This window comes from Salvelinus alpinus, chromosome 5, assembly GCF_045679555.1.
Source record: "Salvelinus alpinus chromosome 5, SLU_Salpinus.1, whole genome shotgun sequence".
NCBI lineage: Eukaryota > Metazoa > Chordata > Actinopteri > Salmoniformes > Salmonidae > Salvelinus > Salvelinus alpinus.
This window is the reverse complement of record NC_092090.1, coordinates 10,986,156-11,011,395: the sequence shown is the minus strand read 5'-3', so window position 1 is coordinate 11,011,395 and position 25,240 is coordinate 10,986,156. Positions and strand designations below refer to the sequence as shown.

The following is a 25,240-nucleotide window of genomic DNA, read 5'->3' as shown; positions in this document are numbered from 1 at the left end:
TTTCCATGGACAATACACCTTTATATTCTGTGTGTTTTTAATGTACATCATGGTAGGCTAAGCTCAGACCAAGTGGACGTACTCCGGTGCCGCTACCCCGTTGTGGACAGTGAGCGCACCGGGGTTGTCCAGAGCGAAGCAGGGATGAACGTAGTGTAGGAAGCTACAGTAGAAGGTGTAGAGGTGTTGTTCCAGCTCTACGTTGAAGAAGGACAGGATCCCTCTCTCATAGTTCAGACTGAGACCTATCCTCACAGGGTTCACCGTTATCCGGATGTCCGGGCTCCAGCCGCTGTGGAGGAACTCATACTTGTGTCTGGAGAGGGGGAGAAAGAATGGGGGAGAGGGGAGGAAGGGGGAGACAGAATAGAGGGGAGGACGGGGGAGACAGAATAGAGGGGAGGAAGGGGGAGACAGAATGGAGGAGGAAGGGGAGATAAAATGGAGGGGAGGAAGGGGGAGACGAGACAGAATGGAGGAGGAAGGGGAGATAAGATGGCGGGGGGGAGAGGAAAACAGAATGGGAGTAATGATGACATTTAGAAAATGATGGTTCTATGTGACTTGTTACACATCATATACTTCTATATACACTCAGTGGCCAGTTTATTAGGTACACCATCACGTTCGCTCCTACAGACAGTGAGTCACGTGGCCGTGGCTTGCTGTATAAATCAGCCAGACACATTGTTACTGTTCGATTGAACGTTAGAATGGGAAAAACGAGTGACCAATGCGACTGAGCGTGGTGTGATCGTCGGTTCCCAGGCACGCCAGATCCAGTACCTCGAACAGCCTCCTGGGCTTTACACGTCTAGGGTTTACCGAGAATATGGTGCAACAAACATCCAGTCAACCGTCCTGCGGGCGAAAACAACTAGTTGATGAGAGAGGTCAAAGGAGAAGGACAAGAATGGTGCAAGTTAACAGGCGGGGCCACAAACAGTCAAATAAAGGCGCAGTACAACAGTGGTGTGCAGAACGGCATCTTGGAACACACATAACTCGTTGGTCCTTGTCATGGACGGGCTATTGCAGCAGACCACCACACTGGGTTTCACTCCCATCAGCTAAAAACAAGAAGCAGAGGCTCCAGTGGACACGTGATCACAGGACAATTGAGGAGTGGACAAACATCGCCTGGTCCGACGAATCCCGGTTCCTGTTGTGTCATGCTGATGGCAGAGTCAGGATTTGGCCTAAGCAGCAGGCTGGTGGCGGTGGTGTACTGGTGTGGGGAACACATTAGGTCCCTTGATACCAATTGAGCAGCGATTGAATGCCATACCCCGAATAATTCAGGATGTTCTGGAGGCAACGGGTCCGACCTGGTACTAGATGGGTGGTACCTAATAAACTGGCCACTGAGTGTACAGGATATAGAAGAAGAAGAATGTGACAGGAAGTCGTACTTGCGTCTGGATGGAGATGGAATGGAAGAGAGGGGAGGAAGGGGGAGACTGATGTCATTAAGACCATACAATGTTATGTGACTTACACTTAACTCATTCATAACATGTAGCCTACAGACATGGTATGTCTGTGTTGTGATAATATTACATAAGTAACGATACAATCATTTTTAGCAGACCATCTAAAGCGACAAAAGATTTCTGGATGGTTTTCCCGGATACAGATTAGACTAGTCCTGGACAAAACATCATTATCAATTGAGAATCTCCCTTGAACATAACCTTTTAGGTCCAGGCCTAGTCTTAATCTCTGTCAGGGAAAACGAACCCTTAGGCTTCCTGGTCCCAACGCTATGAAACCCGACCAATAATGTCACAGTAAATTACTACATGAGACCCTTGATGCAGGAATCAAATGGTGTTGTACCTTTATCTTAAACTAGCAGTACCATGGGGAGACTATGTACATCCTCAACCCAACACTGTATCTTAAACTAACAGTATCATGGGGAGACAGTATGTACATCCTCAACCCAACACTGTATCTTAAACTAACAGTACCATGGGGAAACAGTATGTACATCCTCAACCCAACACTGTATCATAAACTAGCAGTACCACGGGGAGACAGTATGTACATCCTCAACCCAACACTGTATCTTAAACTAACAGTACCACGGGGAGACAGTATGTACATCCTCAACCCAACACTGTATCTTAAACTAACAGTACCATGGGGAAACAGTATGTACACCCTCAACCCAACACTGTATCTTAAACTAACAGTACCATGGGGAAACAGTATGTACACCCTCAACCCAACACTGTAGCTTAAACTAACAGTACCATGGGGAGACAGTATGTACATCCTCAACCCAACACTGTATCTTAAACTAGCAGTACCATGGGGAGACAGTATGTACACCCTCAACCCAACACTGTAGCTTAAACTAACAGTACCATGGGGAGACAGTATGTACATCCTCAACCCAACACTGTATCTTAAACTAACAGTACCATGGGGAAACAGTATGTACACCCTCAACCCAACACTGTAGCTTAAACTAACAGTACCATGGGGAGACAGTATGTACATCCTCAACCCAACACTGTATCTTAAACTAGCAGTACCATGGGGAGACAGTATGTACATCCTCAACCCAACACTGTATCTTAAACTAACAGTACCATGGGGAGACAGTATGTACATCCTCAACCCAACACTGTAGCTTAAACTAGCAGTACCATGGGGAGACAGTATGTACATCCTCAACCCAACACTGTATCTTAAACTAGCAGTATCATGGGGAGACAGTATGTACATCCTCAACCCAACACTGTATCTTAAACTAACAGTACCATGGGGAGACAGTATGTACATCCTCAACCCAACACTGTATCTTAAACTAACAGTACCATGGGGAGACAGTATGTACATCCTCAACCCAACACTGTAGCTTAAACTAACAGTACCATGGGGAGACAGTATGTACATCCTCAACCCAACACTGTATCTTAAACTAACAGTACCATGGGGAGACAGTATGTACATCCTCAACCCAACACTGTAGCTTAAACTAGCAGTACCATGGGGAGACAGTATGTACATCCTCAACCCAACACTGTAGCTTAAACTAGCAGTACCATGGGGAGACAGTATGTACATCCTCAACCCAACACTGTAGCTTAAACTAGCAGTACCATGGGGAGACAGTATGTACATCCTCAACCCAACACTGTAGCTTAAACTAACAGTACCATGGGGAGACAGTATGTACATCCTCAACCCAACACTGTATCTTAAACTAGCAGTACCATGGGGAGACAGTATGTACATCCTCAACACAACACTGTCACTGGGCCAAATAAAACCCTTTTACTGCCAAAGAGAGGATTAGCAGGGGATATGAGAAGTGTGTATTGTCAGGTTCTGCGTAGGCAGTAGGTACTCTCTCTCCCCCTTCTCTCTCTCTCCCTTCTCTCTCCTCTCACACACTTTGAGGTGGTGGTGTTTCATGTTGAGACGTCTCAGTGAATGATCTCAGAGTAAAGAGACAGTTCCACAGTCCTGTTTAGTGCCAGGAATAGTAGAGTTGCTATGGCAACAGCAGCTATCAGGTAACGGTATTCTATGGGCTTTTTCACAGGAATAAAAACAACTTGACTTGTCACTTCTGCCTCAGAAAAGGTTTAGGAGGCGAAATGTGAGAAGAAGCGAGCCAAGCGCTTCAGGAAGGGGAGAGATATTTTAACGACCAAAAATCTCCTTGGCTGGCCTACTTTTCAGACAGCGTGTGGTAATGATGAACCCTGTGGGAAGATAAGCATACATCTCCCTCTGGGAAGCCATGTAGTGGTGAGTCAGCTGAATTTAAAGCACCGCCAGGAGTCAGCCCTCTAGAACAGTGTTAAACAACACCCAGTCTGTCCAGTAGTCAGCTGAATTTAAAGCACCGCCAGGAGTCAGCCCTCTAGAACAGTGTTAAACAACTCCCAGTCTGTCCAGTAGTCAGCTGAATTTAAAGCACCGCCAGGAGTCAGCCCTCTAGAACAGTGTTTAACAACTCCCAGTCTGTCCAGTAGTCAGGTGAATTTAAAACACCGCCAGGAGTCAGCCTTCTAGAACAGTGTTTAACAACTCCCAGTCTGTCCAGTAGTCAGGTGAATTTAAAACACCGCCAGGAGTCAGCCCTCTAGAACAGTATTAAACAACTCCCAGTCTGTCCAGTAGTCAGCTGAATTTAAAGCACCGCCAGGAGTCAGCCCTCTAGAACAGTGTTAAACAACTCCCAGTCTGTCCAATTAGTCAGCTGAATTTAAAGCACCGCCAGGAGTCAGCCCTCTAGAACAGTGTTAAACAACTCCCAGTCTGTCCAATTAGTCAGCTGAATTTAAAACACCGCCAGGAGTCAGCCCTCTAGAACAGTGTTAAACAACTCCCAGTCTGTCCAGTAGTCAGCTGAATTTAAAGCACCGCCAGGAGTCAGCCCTCTAGAACAGTGTTAAACAACACCCAGTCTGTCCAGTAGTCAGCTGAATTTAAAGCACCGCCAGGAGTCAGCCCTCTAGAACAGTGTTAAACAACTCCCAGTCTGTCCAGTAGTCAGCTGAATTTAAAGCACCGCCAGGAGTCAGCCCTCTAGAACAGTGTTTAACAACTCCCAGTCTGTCCAGTAGTCAGGTGAATTTAAAACACCGCCAGGAGTCAGCCTTCTAGAACAGTGTTTAACAACTCCCAGTCTGTCCAGTAGTCAGGTGAATTTAAAACACCGCCAGGAGTCAGCCCTCTAGAACAGTATTAAACAACTCCCAGTCTGTCCAGTAGTCAGCTGAATTTAAAGCACCGCCAGGAGTCAGCCCTCTAGAACAGTGTTAAACAACTCCCAGTCTGTCCAATTAGTCAGCTGAATTTAAAGCACCGCCAGGAGTCAGCCCTCTAGAACAGTGTTAAACAACTCCCAGTCTGTCCAATTAGTCAGCTGAATTTAAAACACCGCCAGGAGTCAGCCCTCTAGAACAGTGTTAAACAACTCCCAGTCTGTCCAGTAGTCAGCTGAATTTAAAGCACCGCCAGGAGTCAGCCCTCTAGAACAGTGTTAAACAACTCCCAGTCTGTCCAGGAGTCAGCCCTCTAGAACAGTGTTTACCAACTCCCAGTCTGTCCAGTAGTCAGGTGAAAGACCCTGTTTGAGGACTTTCACAAAATGTTCCCTTTTTCTTGTTGTGATTGTAGTGTGTGTTGCCTTACCTCCCTAATCTTACTTCATTTGCACACACTGTATATAGACTTTTCTATTGTATTATTGACTGTACGTTTGTTTATTCCATGTGTAACTCTGTGTTGTTGTATGTGTCACACTGGTTTGCTTTATCTTGGCCAGGTCGCAGTTGTGAATGAGAACTTGTTCTCAACTGGCCTACCTGGTTAAATAAGGGAGGGAGGGAGGCAGGTTGGTTCCTTCCTGGTAACAGTGATAGCTAGGTTAGAGGGTTAGGGGTTAGGTTAGTGTTAGGGGTTCTCACCTGGATGGGTTGAGTTTAGTGTTGAACAGGGATGTGGACATTAAGCTGGGGTTAGGTTAGTGTTAGGGGTTCTCACCTGGATGGGTTGAGTTTAGGGGTGAGCAGGGATGTGGACATTAAGCTGGGGTTAGGTTAGTGTTAGGGGTTCTCACCTGGATGGGTTGAGTTTAGGGGTGAGCAGGGATGTGGACATTAAGCTGGGGTTAGGTTAGCGTTAGGGGTTCTCACCTGGATGGGTTGAGTTTAGGGGTGAGCAGGGATGTGGACATTAAGCTGGGGTTAGGTTAGCGTTAGGGGTTCTCACCTGGATGGGTTGAGTTTAGGGGTGAACAGGGATGTGGACATTAAGCTGGGGTTAGGTTAGCGTTAGGGGTTCTCACCTGGATGGGTTGAGTTTAGTGTTGAACAGGGATGTGGACATTAAGCTGGGGTTAGGTTAGCGTTAGGGGTTCTCACCTGGATGGGTTGAGTTTAGGGGTGAGCAGGGATGTGGACATTAAGCTGGGGTTAGGTTAGCGTTAGGGGTTCTCACCTGGATGGGTTGAGTTTAGGGGTGAGCAGGGATGTGGACATTAAGCTGGGGTTAGGTTAGCGTTAGGGGTTCTCACCTGGATGGGTTGAGTTTAGGGGTGAGCAGGGATGTGGACATTAAGCTGGGGTTAGGTTAGCGTTAGGGGTTCTCACCTGGATGGGTTGAGTTTAGTGTTGAACAGGGATGTGGACATTAAGCTGGGGTTAGGTTAGTGTTAGGGGTTCTCACCTGGATGGGTTGAGTTTAGGGGTGAGCAGGGATGTGGACATTAAGCTGGGGTTAGGTTAGCGTTAGGGGTTCTCACCTGGATGGGTTGAGTTTAGTGTTGAACAGGGATGTGGACATTAAGCTGGGGTTAGGTTAGTGTTAGGGGTTCTCACCTGGATGGGTTGAGTTTAGGGGTGAGCAGGGATGTGGACATTAAGCTGGGGTTAGGTTAGCGTTAGGGGTTCTCACCTGGATGGGTTGAGTTTAGTGTTGAACAGGGATGTGGACATTAAGCTGGGGTTAGGTTAGTGTTAGGGGTTCTCACCTGGATGGGTTGAGTTTAGGGGTGAGCAGGGATGTGGACATTAAGCTGGGGTTAGGTTAGTGTTATGGGTTCTCACCTGGATGGGTTGAGTTTAGGGGTGAACAGAGATGTGGACATTAAGCTGGGGTTAGGTTAGCGTTAGGGGTTCTCACCTGGATGGGTTGAGTTTAGTGTTGAACAGGGATGTGGACATTAAGCTGGGGTTAGGTTAGCGTTAGGGGTTCTCACCTGGATGGGTTGAGTTTAGGGTTGAACAGGGATGTGGACATTAAGCTGGGGTTAGGTTAGCGTTAGGGGTTCTCATCTGGACGGGTTGAGCAGGGATGTGGACATTAAGCTGGGGTTAGGTTAGTGTTAGGGGTTCTCACCTGGATGGGTTGAGTTTAGGGGTGAACAGAGATGTGGACATTAAGCTGGGGTTAGGTTAGCGTTAGGGGTCCTCATCTGGACGGGTTGAGGTTAGGGTTGAACAGGGATGTGGACATTAAGCTGGGGTTAGGTTAGTGTTAGGGGTTCTCACCTGGATGGGTTGAGTTTAGGGGTGAACAGAGATGTGGACATTAAGCTGGGGTTAGGGACCATGCACCAGGACGTATTTGTTCCTCCCAGGTAGGAGTTAGTGATAGGTTAGGAGTTAAAGGTTAGGTTAGGGGTTAAAGGTTAGGTTAGGGGTTAAAGGTTAGGGTTTCTCACCTGGATGGGGTGAGGACATGTCTCATGCACCAGGATGTATTTGTTCCTCCCAGGTAGGAGTTAGTGATAGGTTAGGGGTCAGGTTAGGGGTTAGAGGTTAGGGTTTCTCACCTGGATGGGGTGAGGACATGTCTCATGCACCAGGATGTATTTGTTCCTCCCAGGTAAGAGTTAGTGATAGGTTAGGGGTTAAAGGTTAGGGTTTCTCACCTGGATGGGGTGAGGACATGTCTCATGCACCAGGATGTATTTGTTCCTCCCAGGTAAGAGTTAGTGATAGGTTAGGGGTCAGGTTAGGGGTTAAAGGTTAGGGTTTCTCACCTGGATGGGGTGAGGACATGTCTCATGCACCAGGATGTATTTGTTCCTCCCAGGTAGGAGTTTCTCTGAGTATCTTCATAGGCCACTCCAATCCTGTACTCTGTGTCCTCCTCCAGTTCCACCTCCCAGTAATGTCTGCCTCTCACAGGGATCAGGTCCCCTAACACAGCTACACACCTGGAACAAACACACACGCATACAATATACACTATCAGAGGGAGGAGACACATCTACACACAACTACACACACACCTACACAGTACACACTACACACACACCTACACACGCATACAATATACATTATCAGAGGGAGGAGACACATCTACACACACACCTACACAGTACACACTACACACTACACACAACACACAACACACACACCTACACACGCATACAATATACACTATCAGTGGGAGGAGACACATCTACACACAACTACACACACACCTACACACTACACACAACACACACACCTACACACGCATACAATATACACTATCAGAGGGAGGAGACACACCTACACATTCACAGCACACTACACAGGATGAGTAGACTCACATTGTCAGATGTTCCGTTTTGAAAGCAACAGTAAATCTCCCATGTGATTAACAGATCTCTATTAGCTGAGGTGTTCAGCAGGTGTAACCCGCCTGGTTGGTTTGTCTACCTGGCGAAGGTGTTGTCGTCGAAGGTCATGGCGGAGAGCGGGAGCTCCTCGTCTCCGTAGAACATGGAGAAGCCGTCCTCAGAGATGGACAGACAGGGGTGGGCTGTGTCCTGCAGCAGGTGGAAGATGGTTCCTACACACAGAGTAACAACCTCACTGTCTGGTCTTGACAACTATAAAAGGTGCTATGAGACAGAATAATATTTGACACTGAACAACATTAACTAAACATACTACAGCATCAGGACATGGAGGTCTCTCCTCTCACCTGTAGTAGAGACGGTAAAACACTGAACAACATTAACTAAACATACTACAGCATCAGGACATGGAGGTCTCTCCTCTCACCTGTAGTAGAGACGGTAAAACACTGAACAACATTAACTAAACATACTACAGCATCAGGACATGGAGGTCTCTCCTCTCACCTGTAGTAGAGACGGTAAAAGCCTCGCTCCTGTCACTGGGTCCTCCGATGTTGACAGCTCTGACGTAGATGAGGTACTGTCTTCCTGACTGCAGCTGGATCAGACTCTCACAGGTAGGAACAGCCACAATGGACCTGTAGGGAGAACCAATCACATTACAGACCTGCAGGGAGAACCAATCACATTATAGACCAGGAGGGAGAACCAATCACATTACAGACCTGCAGGGAGAACCAATCACATTACAGACCTGCAGGGAGAACCAATCACATTACAGACCTGCAGGGAGAACCAATCACATTACAGACCTGCAGGGAGAACCAATCACATTACAGACCTGCAGGGAGAACCAATGGGGAGTAGAACTGATGTCAACTCTTTGTCAGTTTAGTCAATTCAGGAAGTGGATTAAAATTCGCATTTTATATTGAAACTTCAGTGTGAGTGTTTATGTGTGTGCTTGCAGGCGCACGGGCGTGTGTGGGGGTGTGAGAGTGCATGTGTGTATTTCTTACTCAGTGACCCCACTCTGTCCATCAGTGCCTGTCTCACTCAGCTCTACGGTGTAGGAGTCGACTGGGTTGGTGTTTCCTGACTCCCAGCGAATCAGAGCGGCTTCCGAACAACTGCTACACTCCCTCTGTCTGATGACTGGTGGAGATGGGACTGGAGGGGGAGGAGAAGAGGGAGGGAGATACAGGGGGATTAAAGAGGTAGGGAGGGAGAGAGAGGTGAGAGAGCACAGCATTAAAATAGTACAGCCCATTGTATTCAGTTGTGTCTTCCACTGACACATTCCTATTGAAAACCACTGTTGGTCAGTTTGAACGTGGTGTTCCCTGTAACAGGTCCATGGTTTTACCTGTCACGTAGACAGCCTTCTCACTGGCAGGGCTGATGCCTGTAGTATTGGTAGCTGTGACCCAGAACTCATACTGCACGTTAGGCAGCAGCTCTCCTACACTACAGTGGGTTTCCTTTACCTTCACATTAGACACTGAGGAGGAGAGACAACTCACTTCAATCATTTACAACATTACAACAATGCATTATCAAGTTTTATTAAAGCCTTATACCTGTTGGTTTTAAGTAAAGTAACCATAGTCTCCCTCATAGGGGAATAGTTGATTCAATTAGATTCAATTAATCCTTTTAGAGAGAGATTGAACATTCCAAATAGTACACCCAATATATTGTCTCTGTGTTGGTCCATAATGTCATGAAACATTCAACTGGAATGTCTGTCTATGTTATGTTCTGAATCTATATTCAGATTCTAGGTTCTCATTCTATGTTTTACAGGTTCTGATTCTATGTTATATGTTCTGATTCTATGTTTTACAGGTTGTGACTACTATTTCCAGATTCTATATTCAGATTCTATGTCCAGATTCTGTTCTGATTCTATGTCCTGATTCTACATTCCGATTCTACATTCCGATTCTACATTCTGATTCTGTGTCCTGATTCTAAGTTGTACTGGTTGTGGTTGTACTAGTTGCTACCATCAGGCCCCTTGGTGCTGTCTGCAGCCGGTGTGTCCTCCAGGACAGGTCTGTAGTAGAGCTCGTAGTATTCCACAGAGTCGTCTGAGAACAGGCTCCAGCACACACGCAGAGACGTCCGCGTGGCCGAGTTAGACACCTGGGGGTTGATGACCGGGGCAGATGGGGCTGAAATGACATAACAAACACATGATGTCACAATCACATCAAGATGAAGATCAGAACCGTGATCGTGACATTACAGAGAGAGAGGAATACCTTTATGTGAATTAGTTTGTACTGCATTGATGTTTTATTTTCCTCCACAGTGGTTTATTTCATGGTCTTGCCACTTTTTCTAAATGACTGTGACAACATAATACTAAGTCTCTATTTCATTGATTTTCACACTGCGCCCCCCCCCCCCCCTTCTAATTTTAAACACAAAGGACTTTATTAAGACCATTTTATTACAGGATTTTTCTACATTTTGAAACTTCTCTGAAATGTGTGTCCTTCCGTGGAATCAGAGATTCTGAGAAACAAAGCAAAGCTGTCGGAGGTGAGTCACCAAGTGAATCAAAGATAGACACACGTCACAGACTAGTGCATTACTAATGACACCCTATTCCCTGCAAAGGCCCTGGTCAACACGATATAGGGAACAGGGCCCTGGTCAACACGATATAGGGAACAGGGCCCTGGTCAACACGATATAGGGAACAGGGCCCTGGTCAACACTATATAGGGAACAGGGCCCTGGTCAACACTATATAGGGAACAGGGCCCTGGTCAACACTATATAGGGAACAGGGCCCTGGTCAACACTATATAGGGAACAGGGCCCTGGTCAACAGTATATAGGGAACAGGGCCCTGGTCAACACGATATAGGGAACAGGGCCCTGGTCAACAGAATATAGGGAACAGGGCCCTGGTCAACACTATATAGGGTACAGGGCCCTGGTCAACAGTATATAGGGAACAGGGCCCTGGTCAACACTATATAGGCCTCCCGGGTGGCGCAGTGGTCTAGGGCACTGCATCGCAGTGCTAGCTGCGCCACCAGAGTCTCTGGGTTCACGCCCAGGCTCTGTCGCAGCCGGCCGCAACCGGGAGATCCGTGGGGCGACGCACAATTGGCATAGCGTCGTCCGGGTTAGGGAGGGTTTGGCCGGTAGGGATATCCTTGTCTCAGTATGTAAAAATGTAATAAAATGTATGCACTCTACTGTAAGTCGCTCTGGATAAGAGCGTCTGCTAAATGACTAAAATGTAAAATGTATATAGGGAACAAGGTCCCATTTGAGGCACACAGCCATAATCTCTCTTCAAGACAGACTGATGTCACAGCCATAATCTCTCTTCAAGACAGACTGACATCACAGCCATAATCTCTCTTCAAGACAGACTGACATCACAGCCATTATCTCTCTTCAAGACAGACTGATATCACAGCCATAATCTCTTCAGACAGACTGACGTCACAGCCATAATCTCTCTTCAAGACAGACTGATATCACAGCCATAATCTCTTTTCAGACAGACTGATGTCACAGCCAGCCTCAACAAGCATTAGCTACAGAAGCAGTATGGAGATGGGTTGTGTCCCAAATGGCACCCTATTCCCTATGTAGTGCACTGCTTTTGACCAATAGGCTCTGGTCCAACGTAGTGTTCTATATAGGGAATAGAAGGCCATTCGAGACACAATCATTGACTCAGTCAAACTTCAGCAGAATGAAAGCATCCCTCCAAAGTGCCTGAATCGTCACTCCAGTGGCCTTATGTAATTAAATACATCAGGGAAATTAAATCACTTTTTTCATCAAAGGCATTTGTTTCTAAGCAACCAAACTCCCCTAGCTAACCTCCATGTATATAAAAGGTAGAGTTTGGAGTCTGAAAGGATTTCTCTGGGGCTCTGCTCTGTTCCAAGCTCATACTCTTAGTCTAAATCAGGGAGGGGCAGCTTTGATTGGGGGTGGGGGCCACAAAATATCTGAAATCTGAACTCATGGGGGGCCTGCAGTGGCTTGCGGGTCTACGTACCCACATCCAGACCCCCACCTTGCCAGCAAAACATTTTAGTGGCCCCCCTCTTGACAACGGAGAGAAAAGTTTTTAAGAGTTAATTTCTTGTACATTTCCTACACATTTTGGCATGACGCGTAAAGAACATTTTGTCGTTTTAAAGCAAGAATGCGGCAAATCTACATATTTTTCCATGAGGGCGGGGAGAAGATTTTGCAATTTTATAACACATTTCATGCAATTCTACTCATTTTGCCATGGGGCGGAGAGGGACGGAGAGAAAAATTTGCAGTTTTACATCTTATTTCCTGCAATTCTAGACATTTTGGCATGGGGCGGAGAGGGACGGAGAGAAACATTTGCAGTTTTACATCTTATTTCCTGCAATTCTAGACATTTTGGCATGGGGCGGAGAGGGACGGAGAGAAACATTTGCAGTTTTACATCTTATTTCCTGCAATTCTAGACATTTTGGCATGGGGCGGAGAGGGACGGAGAGAAACATTTGCAGTTTTACATCTTATTTCCTGCAATTCTAGACATTTTGGCATGGGACGGAGAGAAACATTTGCAGTTTTACATCTTATTTCCTGCAATTCTAGACATTTTGGCATGGGGCGGAGAGGGACGGAGAGAAAAATTTGCAGTTTTACATCTTATTTCCTGCAATTCTAGACATTTTGGCATAGGGCGGAGAGGGACGGAGAGAAAAATTTGCAGTTTTACATCTTATTTCCTGCAATTCTAGACATTTTGGCATGGGGCGGAGAGGGACGGAGAGAAAAATTTGCAGTTTTACATCTTATTTCCTGCAATTCTAGACATTTTGGCATGGGGCGGAGAGGGACGGAGAGAAAAATTTGCAGTTTTACATCTTATTTCCTGCAATTCTAGACATTTTGGCATGGGGCGGAGAGGGACGGAGAGAAAAATTTGCAGTTTTACATCTTATTTCCTGCAATTCTACTCATTTTGGCATGGGGCGGAGAGAAAAATTTGCAGTTTTACATCTTATTTCCTGCAATTCTAGACATTTTGGCATGGGGCGGAGAGAGACGGAGAGAAATGTTTGAGTCCCCTGACCAAAGTACAAAAAATGATGTTTTTTATTTTAGACTTTGTAAATTGATCAGTTGCCCATCCATGGCCTAAATCTAATTGCGTTTAAAATATATATATATTTAACATTTATTTAACTAGGCAAGTCAGTTAAGAACAAATTCTTATTTACAATGATGGCCTACCCCGGCCAAACCCGGACGACACTGGGCCAATTGTGCGCCGCCCTATGGGACTCCCAATCACGACCGCAAGTCTGTTTATAAAAATCACAGATGTATCAACCGAGGCCAAAAACCACGGGATGGAAATGTCTGTACATTAAATGTACTACGTTATTCTGAATAAACCGGTTTTAAGAATAGAATTATATGATCAGAGGGGGATGTAAAACACGAAAATAAAAATGTTTTGACGAATGGGTGGATGGCAGTGGGGGCTGCTGAGGGGAGGACGGCTCATAATAACGTCTGGAACGGAGAGAATGGAATGGAAACCATGTGTTGGATGTATTTGATACCATTCCACTGATTCCTCTCCAGTTATTACCACGAGCCCGTCCTCCCTGATTAAGATGCCACCAACCTCCTGTGGTGAATGGATGGGTGGGTGGGTGGGTGGGTGTATGGAAGGATGAATGGATGGATGGATGGATGAATGGATGGGTGTATGGACGGATGAATGGATGAATGGGTGGGTGTATGGAAGGATGAATGGATGGATGGGTGGGTGGAAGGATGAATAGGTGGGTGGGTGGGTGTATGGAAGGATGAATGGATGGGTGGGTGGAAGGATGAATGGATGGGTGGGTGGGTGGAAGGATGAATAGGTGGGTGGGTGGGTGTATGGAAGGATGAATGGATGGGTGGGTGGGTGGAAGGATGAATGGGTGGGTGGGTGGAAGGATAAATGGGTGGGTGGGTGGGTGTATGGAAGGATGAATGGATGGATGGGTGGGTGTATGGAAGGATGAATGGGTGGGTGGGTGGAAGGGTGAATGGGTGGGTGGGTGGAAGGATGAATGGGTGGGTGGGTGGGTGTATGGAAGGATGGGTTGATTGATTGATCAGACCTGGTACGATGTTGATGGAGTCCATCATGGTCTTGACGTCTGACAGGTCAGCGAGGGGCATGTCAAACTCCAGAGGGGTCACCAGCGTCAGGTCAGGCTTCTCCTTTGCAAACTCCTCAATTCTGATTAGGCAAACAAAACATCAATCAGCAAAAACCTTGATTCTGAATGGACAAAACGCACCCAAGTCAGCAAACTCCTTGAAGGTGATTGGACAAACAAAACACCTGTCAGCAAATTTCTCAATTCTGATTGGACAAACAGACCTGTATTCAGTGAGGCGAAACGTTCAGAACGTTGCATATAGAAAAGGAATGAATAGAGCTGACAAGATGCCCAATTCTACACAACGAAAAATCATACCTGTTCTACAAAATTGATTTCTATCCGAAAACGTTTTGTAACGTTGCAACCTTCTGAACAGAGCCCACCTAAAACGACACTGAAATGAACATGGGTTGTAGCATCATGCGTCGTCATGCTATTCAAAACACAAGCTATGTCAACAAACCCTCTTCAACATCAAACACATTCATTATACTGCTTAGGTTCAAATTAGTTGAATTAGTTGGCTAATTAGGATCGGAAGCTATTTTGGTTTCAGAATGAGCGTTGCTGACATCAAACATAACCTGATATATTATGCTAATGAAACAGTCCTAATCAGGTTGTTACACGGTTCACAGCAAATCACATGATTACACTGTTATTAACCAGACTCACTAACATGCAGTTGTAAACAAACACTTATAATAGTTTTGTTATAGCCTGGTCCCAGATCTCTTTGTGCCTTGCCAACTCCTATGGTCATGGTCAAGCAACAAGATAACACAAATGGATCAAGCATGTTGGCAAGAGAACAAACAGATCTGGAACCAGGATAAAATGGGTCTGGAACCAGGATAAAATGGATCTGGAACCAGGATAAAATGGATCTGGAACCAGGATAAAATGGATCTGGAACCAGGATAAAATGGATCTGGAACCAGGATAAAATGGATCTGGAACCAGGATAAAATGGGTCTGGAACCAGGATAAAATGGATCTGGGACCAGGATAAAATGGGTCTGGAACCAGGATAAAATGAGTCTGGAACCAGGATAAAATGGGTCTGGAACCAGGCTAAAATGGATCTGGGACCAGGATAAAATGGATCTGGAAACAGGATAAAATGGGTCTGGGACCAGGATAAAATGGATCTGGGACCAGGATAAAATGGATCTGGGACCAGGATCAAATGGATCTGGAACCAGGATAAAATGGATCTGAAACCAGGATAAAATGGATCTGGAACCAGGATAAAATGAATCTGGAACCAGGATAAAATGAATCTGGAACCAGGATAAAATGGATCTGGAACCAGGATAAAATGGATCTGGAACCAGGATAAAATGGATTTGGGACCAGGGTAAAATGGGTCTGGAACCAGGATAAAATGGATCTGGAACCAGGATAAAATGGATCTGGAACCAGGATAAAATGAATCTGGAACCAGGATAAAATGAATCTGGAACCAGGATAAAATGGATCTGGAACCAGGATAAAATGGATCTGGAACCAGGATAAAATGGATCTGGAACCAGGATAAAATGGGTCTGGAACCAGGATAAAATGGATCTGGGACCAGGATAAAATGGGTCTGGAACCAGGATAAAATGAGTCTGGAACCAGGATAAAATGGGTCTGGAACCAGGATAAAATGGATCTGGGACCAGGATAAAATGGATCTGGAAACAGGATAAAATGGGTCTGGGACCAGGATAAAATGGATCTGGGACCAGGATAAAATGGATCTGGAACCAGGATAAAATGGATCTGGGACCAGGATAAATGGATCTGGGACCAGGATAAAATGGATCTGGAACCAGGATAAAATGGATCTGAAACCAGGATAAAATGGATCTGGGACCAGGATAAAATGGATCTGAAACCAGGATAAAATGGATTTGGGACCAGGATAAAATGGATTTGGGACCAGGGTAAAATGGGTCTGGGACCAGGATAAAATGGATCTGGGACCAGGATAAAATGGATCTGGGACCAGGATAAAATGGATCTGGAACCAGGATAAAATGGATCTGGGACCAGGATAAAATGGGTCTGGAACCAGGATAAAATGGGTCTGGAACCAGGATAAAATGGATCTGGAACCAGGATAAAATGGATCTGGGACCAGGATAAAATGGGTCTGGAACCAGGATAAAATGGATCTGGAACCAGGATAAAATGGATCTGGGACCAGGATAAATGGATCTGGGACCAGGATAAAATGGGTCTGGAACCAGGATAAAATGGATCTGGAACCAGGATAAAATGGATCTGGGACCAGGATAAAATGGATCTGGGACCAGGGTAAAATGGGTCTGGAACCAGGATAAAATGGATCTGGAACCAGGATAAAATGGATCTGGAACCAGGATAAAATGAATCTGGAACCAGGATAAAATGGATCTGGAACCAGGATAAAATGGATCTGGAACCAGGATAAAATGGGTCTGGAACCAGGATAAAATGGATCTGGGACCAGGATAAAATGGGTCTGGAACCAGGATAAAATGAGTCTGGAACCAGGATAAAATGGGTCTGGAACCAGGCTAAAATGGATCTGGGACCAGGATAAAATGGGTCTGGAACCAGGATAAAATGGATCTGGAACCAGGATAAAATGGATCTGAAACCAGGATAAAATGGATTTGGGACTAGGATAAAATGGATTTGGGACCAGGGTAAAATGGGTCTGGGACCAGGATAAAATGGATCTGGGACCAGGATAAAATGGATCTGGGACCAGGATAAAATGGATCTGGAACCAGGATAAAATGGATCTGGGACCAGGATAAAATGGGTCTGGAACCAGGATAAAATGGGTCTGGAACCAGGATAAAATGGGTCTGGAACCAGGATAAAATGGATCTGGGACCAGGATAAAATGGGTCTGGAACCAGGATAAAATGGGTCTGGAACCAGGATAAAATGGATCTGGAACCAGGATAAAATGGATCTGGAACCAGGATAAAATGGATCTGGGACCAGGATAAAATGGGTCTGGAACCAGGATAAAATGGGTCTGGAACCAGGATAAAATGGATCTGGGACCAGGATAAAATGGATCTGGGACCAGGATAAAATGGATCTGGGACCAGGATAAAATGGGTCTGGGATAAAATCGATCTGGAACCAGGATAAAATGGATCTGGGACCAGGATAAAATGGATCTGGAGCCAGGCTAGTTCGGTTATACTCTCAGGCTAGCAATGTTAGTTTCCTTACAGTATAATATAGTATAGCATAGTATAGTTCTGTTGTAGTCTCAGGCAGCTGTGTTAATCTCCTTGAAGTACTTTACCTCTTCATGGTGGGCATAACAGCCTGTCAAGGAAAAGTTCACAACATCAAAAGTCAACCAGTGGTCATTAACATTTTAAGGTTCATAAAACCTTTAACTGGCAGATTAAAACATCACAAAGACCACAGAATATACACTCAGTGGCCAGTTTATTAGGTACACCACCCCATTCACGAAAATGGTTCGCTCCTACAGACAGTGAGTCACGTTGCCGTGGCTTGCTATATAAAGCAGGCAGACAGGCATTGAGCCATTCAGTTACTGTTCCATTGAACGTTAGAATGGGCTAAACGAGTGACCTAAGCAAATTTTAACGTGGTATGATCGCCATTGCCAGGTGCGCCGGTTCCTGTATCTCAGAAACGACTGTCCTCCTGGGCTTTTCACTCACGACAGTGTCTAGGGTTTACCCAGAATGGTGTGACAAACAAAAAAACATAACTCATTGCAAAACAAAGTTATCATAAACTTTTCAATGTTTCAAAGTTATTTCAAGTTATAAAGCTATATGAGCAATTCAATGATTTAATCTTGAATAAGTCATTGTGACGACCCACTACAACAGACCTGTAGAAAGAGTCGTTTGTCCTCGGTGCGGTACAGTTCCTGGGCGGTCTCAATCAGGTCCTTGGATGCGTCCAGGGTGCGTCCGCAGCCCAGCAGCTGAGTGTACAAGGCCTCCAACTTCCTCTTCTTCTCCTCCCCCAGCGCAGCGGCTCGGTCGTCGTGACGATGGGACAACGTCTGTAGGACATCGTTGCAGTGCTGCTCCAGGTGTTGCTCCTGACGACCAAAATTCTCCTGAAAGATATGAAACGTTTCATTACGCGATGGTCAGGGGCTCCCAAACGGGGGTGAAAACCCGTGGATATGTCTTTGTTATGTGTGTACTGTGGTTGTCGTGTCAGTAATAGTGGTTGTCGTGTCAGTAATAGTGGTTGTTGTGTCAGTAGTAGTGGTTGTTGTGTCAGTAGTCGTGGTTGTTGTGTCAGTAATAGTGGTTGTCGTGTCAGTAGTAGTGGTTGTTGTGTCAGTAATAGTGGTTGTTGTGTCAGTAGTAGTGGTTGTTGTGTCAGTAATAGTGGTTGTTGTGTCAGTAGTAGTGGTTGTTGTGTCAGTAGTCGTGGTTGTTGTGTCAGTAATAGTGGTTGTTGTGTCAGTAGTAGTGGTTGTTGAGTCAGTAGTAGTGGTTGTTGCGTCAGTAATAGTGGTTGTTGTGTCAGTAATAGTGGTTGTTGTGTCAGTAATAGTGGTTGTTGCGTCAGTAATAGTGGTTGTTGCGTCAGTAATAGTGGTTGTTGTGTCAGTAATAGTGGTTGTTGTGTCAGTAATAGTGGTTGTTGTGTCAGTAGTAGTGGTTGTTGAGTCAGTAGTAGTGGTTGTTGCGTCAGTAATAGTGGTTGTTGTGTCAGTAATAGTGGTTGTTGTGTCAGTAATAGTGGTTGTTGTGTCAGTAATAGTGGTTGTTGTGTCAGTAATAGTGGTTGTTGTGTCAGTAATAGTGGTTGTTGCGTCAGTAATAGTGGTTGTTGCGTCAGTAATAGTGGTTGTTGCGTCAGTAATAGTGGTTGTTGCGTCAGTAATATTGGTTGTTGCGTCAGTAATAGTGGTTGTTGTGTCAGTAATAGTGGTTGTTGTGTCAGTAATAGTGGTTGTTGTGTCAGTAATAGTGGTTGTTGTGTCAGTAGTAGTGGTTGTTGAGTCAGTAATAGTGGTTGTTGTGTCAGTAATAGTGGTTGTTGCGTCAGTAATAGTGGTTGTGTCAGTAATAGTGGTTGTTGTGTCAGTAATAGTGGTTGTGTCAGTAATAGTGGTTGTTGTGTCAGTAATAGTGGTTGTTGCGTCAGTAATAGTGGTTGTTGCGTCAGTAATAGTGGTTGTTGCGTCAGTAATAGTGGTTGTTGCGTCAGTAATATTGGTTGTTGCGTCAGTAATAGTGGTTGTTGTGTCAGTAATAGTGGTTGTTGCGTCAGTAATAGTGGTTGTTGTGTCAGTAATAGTGGTTGTTGTGTCAGTAATAGTGGTTGTTGCGTCAGTAATAGTGGTTGTTGCGTCAGTAATAGTGGTTGTTGCGTCAGTAATAGTGGTTGTTGCGTCAGTAATAGTGGTTGTTGCGTCAGTAATAGTGGTTGTGTCAGTAATAGTGGTTGTTGTGTCAGTAATATTGGTTGTTGCGTCAGTAATAGTGGTTGTTGCGTCAGTAATATTGGTTGTTGCGTCAGTAATAGTGGTTGTTGTGTCAGTAATAGTGGTTGTGTCAGTAATAGTGGTTGTTGTGTCAGTAATAGTGGTTGTTGCGTCAGTAATAGTGGTTGTGTCAGTAATAGTGGTTGTTGTGTCAGTAATAGTGGTTGTGTCAGTAATAGTGGTTGTTGTGTCAGTAATAGTGGTTGTTGTGTCAGTAATAGTGGTTGTGTCAGTAATAGTGGTTGTTGTGTCAGTAATAGTGGTTGTGTCAGTAATAGTGGTTGTTGTGTCAGTAATAGTGGTTGTTGTGTCAGTAATAGTGGTTGTTGCGTCAGTAATAGTGGTTGTGTCAGTAATAGTGGTTGTTGTGTCAGTAATAGTGGTTGTGTCAGTAATAGTGGTTGTGTCAGTAGTCGTGGTTGTTGTGTCAGTAATAGTGGTTGTTGTGTCAGTAATAGTGGTTGTGTCAGTAATAGTGGTTGTGTCAGTAATAGTGGTTGTTGCGTCAGTAATATTGGTTGTTGCGTCAGTAATATTGGTTGTTGCGTCAGTAATAGTGGTTGTGTCAGTAATAGTGGTTGTTGTGTCAGTAATAGTGGTTGTGTCAGTAATAGTGGTTGTGTCAGTAATAGTGGTTGTTGCGTCAGTAATAGTGGTTGTTGCGTCAGTAATAGTGGTTGTGTCAGTAATAGTGGTTGTTGTGTCAGTAATAGTGGTTGTTGTGTCAGTAGTCGTGGTTGTTGTGTCAGTAATAGTGGTTGTTGTGTCAGTAATAGTGGTTGTGTCAGTAGTCGTGGTTGTTGTACCTCCACAGTGAGGAAGATCTCTTCTAGATGTCCTGCAAAGTTCTCCATCTCCACCACCTTCTCCTCCAGCTTAGTCCTGATGTTATTCACCTTGTTCTGAAGGCACAGCAGAAATGAACTCTTACAGAGGGTCAAGGGTCGCCTGAGTGCAAATCTGTTTGTGAACTCTCGCCAACTTCTGTTGTGCCGTCACGCCAAACAATGCCTGTAGAAGTTGGCAGGAGAGCACACACAGACTGGCACTCAGGCTAGATTAAGGGTATATTCACATGGAATTAACACACACACACCTTCCCCTTCCTCCGACTCATCACACACCCTCCCCTTCCTCCGACTCAACACACCTTCCCCTACCTCCGACTCAACACACACCCTCCCCTACCTCCAACTCAACACACACCCTCCCCTTCCTCCGACTCATCACACACCCTACCTCCGACTCAACACACACCCTCCCCTACCTCCGACTCCTTGTGCTCCTCAAACACGTCATCGTGTTCGTCCACAGAGCTGTCAGGTGATGGAGTTCCCTCCTCATCTGAAGACGGGACATACGCCTCAAACCTGATGATGATTGCTTTATTGTATCCATTATTAAATGATTGATGATGATGATGTCATGCAAAGATTACATACATAGTGCATTAGACACCGGGGGCGGCGGTAGCCTTGGTGGCGGTAGCCTTGGTGGCAGTAGCCTTGGTGGCAGTAGCCTTGGTGGCGGTAGCCTTGATGGCGGTAGCCTTGATGGCGGTAGCCTTGGTGGCGGTAGCCTTGGTGGCGGTAGCCTTGGTGGCGGTAGCCTTGGTGGCAGTAGCCTTGAGGTTTGAGAGGCAGGCCAGTAACCAGAGGTTTGCCGGTTCGAACCCCTGAACCCCTGTCTGCAGGGGGAATCTTCAGGGAGTGAGCCGGAAACCGGAGGATCCTGTACACTACCTACTACTGTTGTGCCCTTGAGCAAGGCACTTTACCCCTGAGTACCCCTCGCAGCCTGTGATGTTTGTGTTGTGTATCAGGTTGGGTAACTGTGACAGCAACAAATTAAAAAAATAATATCTGTGCAAATGGACCAATAAAGCAAGTGTTGTATTACGGACCTTAGAGAGTCGTTGGTATCCGTGGAGAAACGCTGGGAGGTAGAGGACAACTCTCTAGTCTCTGTTCTCTCTGACACCACTACGAAGGCCTCTTTGGTAGGGAGATCCCTGTTCACCTCCTCCTGGTGCTCCTCGTCTCCACTCAGCACCTCCTCAGTGATGACATCCAGCCTGCTTCCTGTGAAGACCTCATACAGGTCCATGATGGGAGGAGGAGGGTGGAGGTACTGTGGTGGAGGTACTGTGGTGGAGGGACTGTGGTGGACTGGACAATCAAATGAAACATGTCAGATTAATATTTTTCCACTAAGGATCAGGATCCCACTGGAAGTAGGTATTGTCAAATATTTTGATGTTCTATTTACCCAACATTAACCAACCAGTCATTCACTTGTGTACATTTGATATGCTTTACGTACCTTTAAGAATAAGTATAAATATTCAATTAGTTAACTTATGGAAGCCATGCAAAGAGTTCATTATTTGCAATCAAAACAAGTATGATTCATAGTCTTAATGTTTAGAAAAACACTTGTTCAGAAAGAACTGTACACAGTGATGACAGTTAAAGGAGGGTTTGCTTCTCGAACATCCTGGACCTCTGTCAAAACATTGATCAGGCATGCTGTACACATAAACGTAACACACCATTTAAACTATGCTGGAGTTTCAGATTTATTTGCTATAACTATGACTAGATATATCAGTTATTATAGCCTAGTTGTTACTAAATCAAAAACACTGGTTTCAAGTTTACCTTGGTGATAAATTATCCAATAACTCCCCCAGCAACGTCGATTCAGGGCGACCATTGACAGTGTTTTTGACAGGCTAACCAAGGAAGCAAATACAGTTTGTGACAAATATAGCAGGAACCCCAACTGTTATGCACACAGATCAAGTGTCAGCATGGGTATTTTGACATCGTGCCAAAATCTGCCTTTAGTCGCTTAATAGAGTGATAATATTGTATTTAATTGAATAGTATTTGATTGTGAATGTGGTCATTATTTTCTTAAAGGTGACACATTGTATCAAATAGTCAAATCTCTTGGCATAAATCCTTGATACGTTATAGCGAATCAAATTAGCTGTGGAATTCCCCCTGAGCATGTGACGGAAAGGTCAAAGTTGAAGGTAAAGAGAACGCCACAGGAAATCCTACGTCATCGTTACAAATGGCGGACGTTGTAAACAAGGCAGAGGGATACAAGTTTTAGTTAGCTAGCTAGCTACATGTTTACCACAAAATGAATAGCATAGACTGCGAGCGTTTGGACAGCTTGGACGGCTGGGTCGCCATCAAAACGAACATATTCGAAGAAAACGAGACGTTCAAGCTCGGTTTTATCGTGCAGTGGAATGTTATCGAGTCCAAGTTCGCGGTCACCTGTCACAACAGAACTCTCCAGCGACAGAAGCGCAAAGACCAGCTTGCTATCTGCGAAACCGAAACCAGCTGGGCCGGACTCTTCTCTGTTGTCGATTTAAAAAATGTCCACCGTCAGTTTACAGGGGTCGGGGATGTCGTCGCACCCTATTTCCCCGACCTGTCGGACTTCAAGGAGGGTAACATTTGGGACATGATCTTTCTCAGCAGCAATCGGACGTTCAACCAAGATGATCAAGAGAGAGATCTGGATACACCTTGCCGTCAGCTGGAGAAATACTTCAGCACTGCGATAGATGTCTGTGGCAGGAAGATAGTGCTGGACTCGCTTTTCCCGCAGGACGAGCGAGATGTCGAGGAGTACTTTGAGAACATGCAGGAGTTCAAGAGGAAAACGATGCAGGATGAAGTCACCAGGGCTAAGGATCACCTTAGAAAGGTCAGTGGCCACTTTTAATTAGTGATCTATACAAGCTGTGGCCTGTCACTGTTCTTCAATCCTGGTCTAGACACATGGTTTGCACACTTTTGTTCCAGCCCAGCACTAACCAATAACTAGGCCTATGCCCAGTTATTGGGCTGGAACAGCTGGGCTGGAACAAAAGCCTGCAGACTCAGGGGGGCCCCTTGAGGCATACCGGTAGTGTACTCTGCTTACCGATGCCCCCACTATCCAGTAATCAAGTCACTGTGAGTAAACCCTAAAAATGTCTGTCCAACATTTAGACATTTAAATCCCCTCATGACATTGGGATAGACACCCTTCCACCCTGGTTCACATGGGGGTTGTAATAAAGATGCAGTGTCACTGTCGTCACTATTGTTGCGCAATATGACAACACGTGAGAAGGAAAACATGACCAATCCCTCTCCCAGCCGGTTGATAATCCAGTCATGCTTCATTCCAGTTACTCATGTTGTTATCACTCTGCAAGGTGTTCTCCCCTGAGGTCTTGGCTAGAAACAGGGAGATTAGCCTGTCATTAATTCTCTGTTTCTATGTTGACAGTAGTTTTAGGATAATTATTTTAATTGGCAAGTCAGTTAAGAACAAATTCGTATTTCCAATGACGGCCTACCGGGGAGCAGTGGGTTAACTGCCTTGTTCAGGGGCAGAACGACAGATTTTTACCTTGTCAGCTCAGGGATTCGATGCTCTAACCACTAGGCTACCTGATAGCCAATGACACCATGCATTAGAGCCCAACTAATATATGGTTTTTGGTGTCATATTGTTTTGGGGAGGGCAAAACTTACTGATGACCCTATGCATTAGAGCCTGACTGATATGGTTTTTGGTGTCATATTGTTTTGGGGAGGGCAAAACTTACTGATGACCCTATGCATTAGAGCCTGACTGATATGGTTTTTGGTGTCATATTGTTTTGGGGAGGGCAAAACTTACTGATGACCCTATGCATTAGAGCCTGACTGATATGGTTTTTGGTGTCATATTGTTTTGGGGAGGGCAAAACTTACTGATGACCCTATGCATTAGAGCCTGACTGATATGGTTTTTGGTGTCATATTGTTTTGGGGAGGGCAAAACTTACTGATGACCCTATGCATTAGAGCCTGACTGATATGGTTTTTGGGTCCGATACCACTAGCCTACTGTTTCACAATGTTATTTTCCCAAACTTCTCATAAATTGCCATCCCAATTTGACTTTTGCTTTCAAAAGTATCTCAGTAGAACATGCAAGAATGAGCTATAGCCATTGAATTCTACCGTGCTGATATACCGTGCATTATAGGAAAAGAATGCACGCTCTAGAATGGTCTTCAAGCTAATCAGAGACAAGTATTCAACAATGCCATGGTATGAACTGTGTTAAAGCAGATAGGCTTTATAAAGCCTTTCAAACGGCAGATACATGACTTCGTTTTTACACTGCTGCTTCTCGCTGTTTATTATCTATGCATAGTCACTTTACCCCTACCCACATGTACAAATTACCTGGACTAACCTGTACCCCCACACACTGACTCAATACCGATGCCCCCTGTATACAGCCTCGTTATTGTTATGTCATTTTATTGTTACTTAAAAAAAACATATAATTATTTTATTTATTTTCTTAAATCAATTTTTTTTAACTGCATTGTTGGTTAAGGGCTTGTAAGTAAGCGTTTCACGGTAAGGTCTACACCTGTTG

The 25,240-nt window shown here is 45.1% G+C and overlaps 2 protein-coding genes across 3 annotated transcripts in view; one reads left to right on the top strand and one right to left on the bottom strand.

Annotated features, from left to right (window-relative positions):
• Positions 1-22,846, bottom strand: LOC139575534 (fibronectin type III and SPRY domain-containing protein 2). The gene is made up of 14 exons (XM_071400564.1): positions 22,450-22,846; positions 21,693-21,957; positions 21,057-21,159; positions 20,596-20,691; positions 18,170-18,403; positions 17,603-17,625; positions 14,257-14,378; positions 10,114-10,281; positions 9,471-9,605; positions 9,124-9,274; positions 8,609-8,742; positions 8,181-8,313; positions 7,514-7,690; positions 1-316 (listed from the first exon to the last, which is right to left on the bottom strand). Exons 1-14 carry the CDS (start codon positions 22,502-22,504, stop codon positions 64-66), a joined length of 2,049 nt encoding a protein of 682 aa, XP_071256665.1. The 5' UTR covers positions 22,505-22,846; the 3' UTR covers positions 1-63.
• Positions 22,844-25,240, top strand: part of LOC139575533 (WASP homolog-associated protein with actin, membranes and microtubules) — a 32,029-nt gene continuing 29,632 nt past the window's right edge. For both annotated transcript variants that reach the window (XM_071400563.1, XM_071400562.1), the window contains exon 1: positions 22,844-23,521. In XM_071400563.1, the coding sequence (XP_071256664.1) occupies positions 22,943-23,521 (579 nt within the window). In that variant the 5' untranslated portion in view covers positions 22,844-22,942. The remainder of the gene's footprint in view (positions 23,522-25,240) is intronic.